Source organism: Amphibalanus amphitrite, unplaced genomic scaffold (assembly GCF_019059575.1).
Source record: "Amphibalanus amphitrite isolate SeventyFive unplaced genomic scaffold, NRLGWU_Aamphi_draft 000509F_arrow, whole genome shotgun sequence".
Lineage (NCBI taxonomy): Eukaryota > Metazoa > Arthropoda > Thecostraca > Balanomorpha > Balanidae > Amphibalanus > Amphibalanus amphitrite.
The window spans coordinates 478,040-488,198 of NW_024882003.1; the positions used below are offsets into that span (position 1 = coordinate 478,040).

A 10,159-nucleotide genomic window follows, 5' to 3' on the forward strand; every position below is an offset into this window, starting at 1 on the left:
ATCTAGACCTTTTCTACCAAAAGGCTCAATAGCCTCAACATGGCAATAGTCGATAATCTAGTAGGACGAGGTAGGCACAATTAGGCAAAGGTTTTAATCAAGTTGATGTATAATACGATATTTGTGTGACGTTTTTTGAAAAGTATAGGCAATTATCTTTCGTTTCAACACATTTTGAAGACGAAAAGAAAATATATATTTAACAAAAGCAACAGAGCAATCAAAAGCCACAGTCTAGTGAGGGTGTAGACGCAGGGGAGACGGCAAATGACGTAGGCACTGCCTACCTTGCCTATATGGGAGAACCGCCCCTGTTCCAGGATGAAATGCTATGATCGGTTTGGGATGTTCAAACTTTACCGACCAAGGGATCATCGAGCCCTGAATTAAGTGTGCTAAACATCTAGGTATATGACGTTTAAGCAGGCAATACTTACTGAACATATAAGAGCTGCAGAGATACAGGCTGTCATATTCCAGCTGCCTATATCTCAGTGGTGGGCGAATAGCTAGGTTGTTAGTATTCGTTCCGCACCGACGTCCGTGAAGTTAGCGTCGTATTCCGCGACGGATTCAGTCGCACCGTATCATGTCATATCCGATCACACAGTCTTCCCACAACCTTCTATGTAAAAGCTGATCGCGACTACCCGCAATGCAAAGGTCGTTACGTGCGTGTGAATATCCTGCGCTGTTATTCCGATTTTCCCGCAAACGCAGCATCCACCCGATTGGATGTATTATCGCTGACGCCGTTCGTGCTGTTGTAGGGGCATTCCACGTCAAGTGGGACAAAAAATGATCATTTTGAACCTCACCTCCTCCGATTTTTGCGAAACTTTGTGAAACTACTCATCTATATGTGAAAAGAAAGGAGACATATTTTTGTCAAAATATGACGTCACGTTTCCGAGATACACGTCATCAAACATTGACTTAGGCAAGGTACATTATCATCTTTAAAGCGTCATAACCATTGAAGTTTTAGACACATCACCACGAGACAAAGTGTGAAATGGAGGGAATAGGTCAGGCTTTAATTTGAGGATAACAATATTGACGTAATTAACTAATTAGTGAACTTAATTAAAATTCAAAAAATAAATTTTGATTTTCTGAAAAATGGGTACCCTTCGATTTTGCTGATTTTTACATATTTTATTCTCCTATACATTAGCTACATCATATAAAAAATCCAGAATGGGCCGACGTCTACATAACTGTCTTTTGGACTTCGTAATGTCTGGCACTCGCGTGTTTCGTTTTAACAACCAAGGAGAGGCGCTACCCGGAGATGCTTCTTTCTACCCCAAACCAAAGCAAACCTAACCTGACCTGACGTGACCTGACCTAATCTAACACGCGTAAATATGTACAGCCCTCAAGGCAGTTGCCGACTGGCCAAATGCTACCTACATACTACATAGATACGAACATTAGCCCTCGCGACAGTTGCCGGCTGGCCAGATGCTACTTAAAAAACAAATGCGTGTTAAACACTTCAGGCTGACCCACTGCGAGCCAGCGACCTTTAGATTACGAGGTGGGTACCTTCGGCACACTTACTACTAAGCCACGAAGATAGCTGGTCATCGTAAGCCAGTTTTTATGATGAAATTGGGCATTCTCCAGCCAGCGCCTCTCTTTGGTTGCAAAAAGAAAATACGCCCGACTCTCCCAGCGCTAGGGGAGAAAAGCCCGGTTTAGTCAAAAAAGGTATTAAAAAAAACGGAATTTGAATTGTAGGTGGGGCGGTGGGGAACTTTATCGTGTGATAAGTTCATGGCCCTAGATCAATATATTCAAGATCAAATGAGGTTAAACGTGATCAAATTTGCTATACTATTTTGCGTTTATACGCCCATAGATCTAAGAGATACAGGCCGATTTTCCTATTTCTTCCCTTATACGACATTTGTAGTGTTATGAGAATCTCTAGTTAATCTTACCATAAATTTGGCAGTTATAGTGGCTTGCTAAGAGTAAGATGTCGCCGGCAGAGGCGGGGATCGGCCGACGCGGGAAATGTCATAGTCACATATTGTGTTTGCACCCTAAAAAATTAATTTTACCAGTTGATATTCGTATTTATTTGAATATTAGATTGCCTGTACATTTTTAACCCTTCACACAAAATTTGACACGAATCGATCATAATCAGCGGTAAGAAGCGCGGTGCAAAGATGGAACCGTCCTGCGCCGGCACAGTCTACCATTCAGGAGGCAACGGCCGGCGCCGGCCGCCGAGCCGCTCCGGCAGGAATGTTTGACTTTACACCGCTATTACTAGAAAAGTTGTGGACCGATTTACCTATTTCTTGCACGGGAGGATTTGCAATTCGATTCTGGACAGATACTGTAAGTTAAACGTTAATATAATAATTTTGGCGTGAGTTATTGGCGATAAACAGGTGGAGTTAGCGAAATCGGCCCCTTCCACCGCCCGTGCTACGTTGCACTACGTGTTGCTATATCATCCAAAGTTATCGTTGGCCCACTCTAATTTTCTCAGCACGTGTGCCTTACATCTAGTGGAAGACAATATCTAAATTTGAGCAAAATCGAAGGGTACCCATTTTTCACAAATTACATTTTAAGAAATTAATTCAAAATAATATAAATTCAAAATCACCAAAAAATGTAAAAATTGTCAATTTTTACTAGCATAACTCCTTATGCACACGTTTCAGTTTGTTTGAAATTAATAGCTTCAAAAATGTTGAAGCTATAGATCTTTCAAGATTGCAATACACGTCCAATTCTGCTCAAAAAGCAGAAGTTTAGCGACTTGTTTCTCTGTAGCCCGAGGGCATATGACAAAATCCTTTCACCCTCAGAGGTTTCACCCAATAGCCAATAAGTATACCAAGTTTGAACAAAATCGCAGAGGTGGCCGATTTTGGCTGTCCCGGTTGACATGGAATGCCCCTGTAATCACAGATTTAGCCTTGAGCCCGCCGGTCCCTACCCCTGGGTGAAGCGGTGAAGCAAACAAATCATCCACATCACGGCAGTAATAACCAGGTTCTGCATGTTGCCGTGACTGGGCGACTGCAGTGGCTTCAGCCTTCAGCAAGCTGCACGCTCCCAACAGTCCCACTTACCATATTGAAGGGACGGCACAGCGGCGGCGGCCGTCAGAAAACGAGGTGATATCACCTGGTGACGAGGTTCCTTTCAGGGTTAAAAAGACCTCCCGGCCATGCCGTTCCGTTTTCTATTCATTTTCACACAAAAAAAAAGATGTGTAAAGCATACTTCTGTTGCCGGAGCGACTCCCCGACCACTCGCTGCCAGCTCGATTGCCTGAGTCGTTTTTTCCAAATACTCTGACCGTTTCTGTTTCCTGCCTCCGTCTCCCACACATCTCGAACCGATTCCGTCTCCGAGCTGTCTCCGTTTACCGGTAAATTGGGCAGACCGGGACGGAGAGGCGGATAATTTTGGCCTCCTGCCACCACACCGTGAGCTCGCTCTGTGACCGCCGCCGGCGACAGCTCAGTGGCGCCCTCTGAGGCTGGGGAGGAGCTCGCTCGCGCAGGAGCGGCTGTCGGGACCGCCGCCACCGCCGGAACGATGCTGCTCAGACTGGGTTCGGCCGCCGCCCGGTCCGCGAGTCTGCTGCTCCAGCGACGTGCTCACAGGTGAGAGCCAATTACATCTGCCGTGAACAAGTGAGAGAGGTGAGAAGCGCGGCCTCCACCACGGAGCGGCCTCGTGCGGGGGAGAGGTGAGAGCATTGTGAGAGGACGTGTCAGGGATATACCACGGGAGACACATCAGCGGTGACCCCAGAGAGGTATCAGAGCTAGGCGTAGTCTGAAGGGTTTTAAATAGGATATGTGTACAGTGGATAACATTGCCGAGTTATACGAGACGGTCGGGTTTACCAGCCGAATCACGTGGTAAACTGCACCCAGATGCGCGGGTCGTAATGTGTAGTGCGCGCCTGAACTCGCCGCTCCCTATCAGCAACTGTCTCGCCGGTCCTTTTGAGCTTTCCGTTCTAGTTAGCTCGCTGTCAGAGATGTGTCACACACGCCGGGGTGCTGGCAGATGTCGAGCCCCGGGCCGAATGGCAAAAACCGACGGAAGTCCGACCCACAGTTCCAGATAGTGAGCTTCTTTCTCTGAAAATGGGCGGCAGTGGCGATATGAGACAATTTGTATCTTGCGTGAGTCGGAATCAAACAATGAAATGATCGTTCATCAGTTCGCTCGTTCAGAATTGGGACTCTGGATTGAATCATCCGATCAGTACACAGAGCCATGGGCCATGTCTAATCAATCCAGTCCACCGTTTCTTGGATTTGACAATCAGTTCAGTCGCCGCCGCAGATCCATCCAATCAGTACGCGGCCAGGCAGGCGGAGGAGCCGACATACCTCGTCCGCCTGACCGCCCACATCAAAGTCGAGACGACCGCCCCGCGTGACGCCTCAAGGCTGACGACGGACAGACACTAGACAGACAGAAGAACAATGCGGCCGACACATCCTGACATCGGCACCGGAACGTCTGTGTCAGTGACCCCAGGGGAGGTCTCTAATTAGCTCGCCTGTGCTCATCAGATGCACTGAAATTAACAGCACTATAGAACGTAACACTTCAAACGAATAGTCACAAAAAAATATTTTCAAGTGAGCTAGCATGACTAAACCTTATATGACGAATCATGGTCATTCGTTTATTTGAATATCAAAAGACCATACGCGTGAAGGTAGTGGAACGATTTGACCAATCACGTGCAATGTTCCTAACGCCAGCCTTGGCCAGTGTCGTTTACAATGCAATCTGCATTGACTCTTCAGTCCCCAGGTCGCTAAAAAATAGCGAATGCACTATCACGAGCTGTCTCATCATTCCGATGCGACTCAGCCGACTGCTCATATTAGTATCCCGACTGTCCCTGTCCGGGGTTCGCCGTCGTCCACCGACCGCCGCCTCCCTCATGGCCCATGGCCGGCCGGCCCGACCCAAGGTCACAGCCGGTAGTCGGTACCACCGGCACCGACCGCAGAACCCTCCAATTAGCCCGGCGGGCCAGACACCCGGGACGTCGACACTGAACACACCGGCTCGGGGAGCACACATCCGACTCATAACCCGACAGAACACGTCATAACCCACTGCTAAACGGAGCAAATCCACTAACACCAAACGGAACGCATCTCGATCCGAGAGATCGATCAAACTGAAACCCGAGCACACACCCGACCAGAACACCAGACGTACCGAATACATACCTAACACACGACCTATCACCAACCAAACAGAATCAAGCCGGCCGGGTTCCATCGGCGTACGAAACACACCCACAGCTCAGAGTTCAGACTGGGGCGGTGAGCGAGACCGATCCATCACACCGTGTGTAGATCGGCCGGTGCCGCGGGGCGTGCCGATCGAACACCGTGACGCCGCCTGATACCGAGCCGGAGGATGCCAATTATGTGGTGTTCGCAGGGACACACTTAAATACATGCATCTGTCTATAAAAAGGTGACAGAAATGTGAGCCCTATTCCCTACCCGACGCTTTTGTAGGTAGTGCGAATCAGTAACAGGTCACTTGTTACCCTCCCTCCCACAGGTGCTCGAGGTCGCCATTAGCACGCGACATGTCCGGCTCGGCGCGCGTCTGGGTGCTGGCCGCGCGGCCCGAGGGAGCCGCCAAGGCCTCAGACTTCCAGCTGAGGGACGAACCGCTGGCCGAGCCGCAGGAGGGCGAGGTGCTGGTAGAAGCCGAGTTCCTCAGCGTGGACCCGTTCATGCGCGCGTTCGCCTCGCAGCTGCCGCTCAACGAGCCCATGCCCGGCACCCAGGTGGCCAGGTGAGCCATCAGGGGGAAAAGATGGGGGGCAGGGGCAGATTAGGGATGGGGGGAGGGATACACAGATGGGATAGGGGAGGCGAGCGAGTCACAGCTGGTGGCGACGGTCGGGTAATGGGAAAATAATGACCGATTTTAGGTGGGAGTACGTCGGTGCTAACAGTGAGCAGAGTTTTAATGACATTCGCCAACATGTCGTGCCCGGACCGACCAAACACGTCCATCGGGAGAGCTATGCAGATGGACTACCAGAAGAAATTATCATCGACTAACCCATGCATCTGCCGAAAAGGTGATCCAGTACCGCAGTGACCTGTCCCTACACTGCCAGGCGATGTCACTGCAAACTGGCGGTGAAGCGCCCCGCCACCTCCCTCGGACAGGACGGTGAACCTTGGAGTGACCTGACTTGACCCACGCCCCCTCTGCCGACAGGGTGGTCCAGTCCCGCAGTGAGCAGCTCCAGGAGGGCCAGCGGGTGCTGGTGGCCGCCGGATGGAGGGAGCGCTCCGTGGTGCCGGCGGCCGGCCGGCCGGGCGGCGCTCCCGTCATCCCACTGCCGGCCGAGGCGCCCGTCAGCCACTCCCACTACCTGGGCGTGGTGGGTATGACCGGGCTGACGGCCTACTGCGCCGTGCACGACCTGCTGCGACCGCGCGCCGGCGACACGCTAGTCGTCAACGCCGCCGCCGGCGCCGTCGGATCCGTCGTCGGACAGCTCGGGAAGCTGCTCGGCGCGCGCGTCATCGGCTACGCCGGCGATCAGGAGAAGGTGGACTGGCTCAAGTCGACGCTGAAGCTGGACGAGGCGTTCAACTACAAGACGCAGGACCTGGCCGAGACGCTGCGCGCGGCCGCGCCCGACGGCGTCAACTGCTACTTTGACGCCGTGGGCGGCAAGTTCTCCCAGACGGTGGTTCGGCACATGGCGGATGGCGGGAGGATCGCCTGCATCGGCGCCAGCAGCGGCTACAACAGCGCCGCGCCGCCCACCACCGGGCCTTTCCCTGAGATCAGCATCATCACCAAGCAGCTGACCATCTCGGGCTTCCAGTACTTCGCGCAGGACCTGACCTCCGAGAAGATGCAGAAGGCGCGCGCCGAGCTGGCCCAGCTGGTGGCTGACGGAAAGCTGGAGGCCAGGCAGACGTTCACTGACGGGTTCGAGAACATGGCGCAGGCCCTGCTGGACATGATGGACGGCAAGAACACGGGGAAGATGGTGGTGCGCGTCTGAGACGCCCGTGGAGCAGCGGTGTCCTTCGCGCGGGGGCGCGGCTAAACAGGGTAGGGATCTCGGCGGGGATTCTGTCACACAGCACTGTCACTGAACTTGTGCGATGGATCGGTTCTATTTTCATACACGATTCTCAGATGGTAGGTATAGTGATCCGACTCGATGACAAGGTTTTGGGAATATGAGTTTCTGCTGTCCTGTGTTATCGAGTGCGACTTTTCTATAAACAGCGTGTACCCAGCGATGTTTGTGCCTTGTGGATTGCTGTTGGCTTTACATTAGCAATGTGTTCGGTGCATTACTTGACCGATACATTATATCTTCAACCTCCATATATGCACATTATCAACTCTCTCTCCTCCTGACCGGGGCATATGAAACAAGAAGATATCACGGTCTATCAATGATACTTCGACGCGGGTGTCGAGGTAAACATGCCTCAGTAGAGACTAACGCCGGTTCGACGGCATTCAACTCGGGATTGCCAAATGAACAAAAAAAAAATGCAAATAGGAAACAGGGGAGATAGCCTGAAATGACAAACGGAAATAAAATCACACTATATTTTCAAAACACGGGCGATGGTCATCCCGATGATTCAGTGCATAAGCCACGGCATGCCCATTACCAAGAAGTTCTGACTTTCCAAGTTCGTACCGAGACGTTTTTGGCACCCGGCTTACACAAACAGCAAATTAACTTTGTGGGAAAAAAATGAATGTGAAACAAATGCGTGAGCATTATAATGCATGTACGGAATAGGCTTTGCTGGCCGTCGCAAAAGTTACATCGCCTTTTACATTTACAGCCATTAAACCGCAATATATGTTTTGCGAACGGAAAGAGATAAGCATAGAGTAACGGAACACGTAATTGTTTTACAAAAGAGAAGTCATCGGTTCTTCACTGAAAAGCAAATGCTATCTGCGCAACCAGCCACTTGACACCACGACAGGTTATGTAAAGTCAGTCTTTGTCTGTCTGTTAGACTTAGGAATCTAAAATTGAATGCGTTTTTGATATACCAACGCTTCAAAAAGGTAGTGACGAAATCCAAAACGTAACACGAGAACGTTCACAAGAAGGCTGTCACTAGCTAGACAATTCGACGCACATGGAAACAGATACGTATTGTCCTCGCAGCAATATACCCCATAAATGGCGCCACAAAAGAGCGCCATACTTCACAGTCCACAACACAGTTAATCGCTACACCAGTCAAACACTCACCAGTTTAACGTTGTCCCGTATCACCTTCACCTGAGGCATCTTCTTCAGCTTCTTATCCAGCTTCGCCCAGATCTCCTCCTTGCTGGTGTTTGGCTTTCCCTCACAGCCGCGGCACTCGTACTCGCTCACCACTTCTTCCGCAGCTTCTTCAGCGACAGCTCGTGGTCGTCACGGTTGCCCAGCAGAGCCAGCACCACACCGGTCCAGTCGAACTTTTTCGACGCCTGCGCAGAGGCCAGCGAAGCCTCGTCCAGGGTGTCGTTCAGTCGCTCTACGGCCGGCTCTGCCTCCAGCTTCCGTTTCTTCGCGCCGCCACCGCACTCCTCGTCCGGGATACCTTCATCGACATCATCGTCGGCCTCTTCGTGCTTCCTTTTGCCCTTCTTGACACCATTCTCCTCAGGAGCGCCATTCTGAGCCAGTTTGTTCTTCTTCTTGCTACGTTCCATCTTCTTCTCCCTCTTACTCTTCTTAACGACCGGTGCATCTTCCGGTACCGTTTCTTCAGGGATAGGTTCGGAGTTCGCTTTTTTCTTCTTTTCTTCTTACTAGTAGCATTGTCAAGCATCTCCTCTTTACTTTCAGTTCCTTGAGAGGCATCATTCTCCTTCTTTTTCGCGGTGGCTGTCACCGCCGGCGCCTCCTCCGCTGGTTTCGCTATGGCCGCCTCGAATATTTTCCACGCCTCTTCCACCAGCACGCTGTTCCGTACCCGAATGCTGTTGCTCACGAAGTTCAGGAACTTTTCTTCTTGCGAGGAATGTTGCTGTGCTGAGACAATGTCGCCAGGAGATCCCGAACAGCAGGAGATATATCAGTAGTCTTTCCCACGACATTGTTGATCGATTCGATCCACGCTTCCTGCTTTCTTTCTCCTTTATTAGCACTGGCCTTTGGCTCCCAACCCTTAGCAGCATACTTAGCTTCTTCAGAGATACATTTGTTGTGTTGTTTGTAATCCTCACCCCAAAAGTCCTTACCACAGTCCATGCAGGAAAGACTTTCACATCTCCTACACTGCTGCTGATAGTGTTTTTCAACTTGGTTTTTCTTCACTGAAGCACCACATGCATTGCATGCAAATACCACCATTGTTTCTTTCCTCTGAAAAAGGAGAAATAATACTGTAAACTGAAGCAGCAGTCAGATAGCCATCAGAAATTTTTTTATGACAATGCTGAAATCATAAAACATTGACATGCTCACTTTTCTAGCAAGGAGTCATTCAAGAAGCAAGATTTGAGACTAAAAGGCAATAAACTGGCTGTTGACTGACAGAAGGAGTATTAACACCTTCTCTCCCAGCTTTTTAGTGGTATATTTGTTTTTACTTGCAAATACCACCCTGTTATGTGAACAATGTGTCCAACAATATGCCCACAGGCATTGTGCCACTTCTTGGTGGAAACAAATAGGCACTTGGTGGGAAGGGTAGCTGCAAATTCAGTCATAGCTAAAAAAATAACAGAATCAAACACACAATTAAGGTTCAAGTTATCTCAATTACTCAGCAGATACTGCCATTGGCTCGGGGGAGGGGAAGGTAGTTACTCAAAAACGTCAAAGATAAACTGCTTGAAATATGAATCATCTCAAATTTCAAAAACATAGATCTATTTTCATTCAATCATTTTACATTTATTCACTTGTTACTTTGACTTTGTTAGTCGATAGAGCACCTCGAGCATTCATGAAAAAAACTCAACTGATAACTCAACTAAAAACTCAACTGAACTGATATAAAAAGTTAACTATCCTTACAGATGAGGCCTTACGTATGTTCACTAATTTTTCGTTGAAACCTTCTAACACAAATGCGGTATATCAATCCATTATATGCTAAAACGATAAATGAATCACTCA

The 10,159-nt window shown here is 49.7% G+C and overlaps 1 protein-coding gene and 1 pseudogene across 1 annotated transcript; one reads left to right on the forward strand and one right to left on the reverse strand.

Annotated features, from left to right (window-relative positions):
- The first annotated feature begins 3,390 nt into the window (after positions 1–3,390).
- LOC122392980 (prostaglandin reductase 1-like) lies at positions 3,391–7,306 on the forward strand. Its single transcript, XM_043388387.1, has 3 exons — positions 3,391–3,644; positions 5,590–5,829; positions 6,265–7,306. Exons 1-3 carry the CDS (start codon positions 3,577–3,579, stop codon positions 7,064–7,066), a joined length of 1,110 nt encoding a protein of 369 aa, XP_043244322.1. The 5' UTR covers positions 3,391–3,576; the 3' UTR covers positions 7,067–7,306.
- Positions 7,307–8,152: 846 nt separating this feature from the next.
- Positions 8,153–10,159, reverse strand: LOC122392981 (annotated as a pseudogene).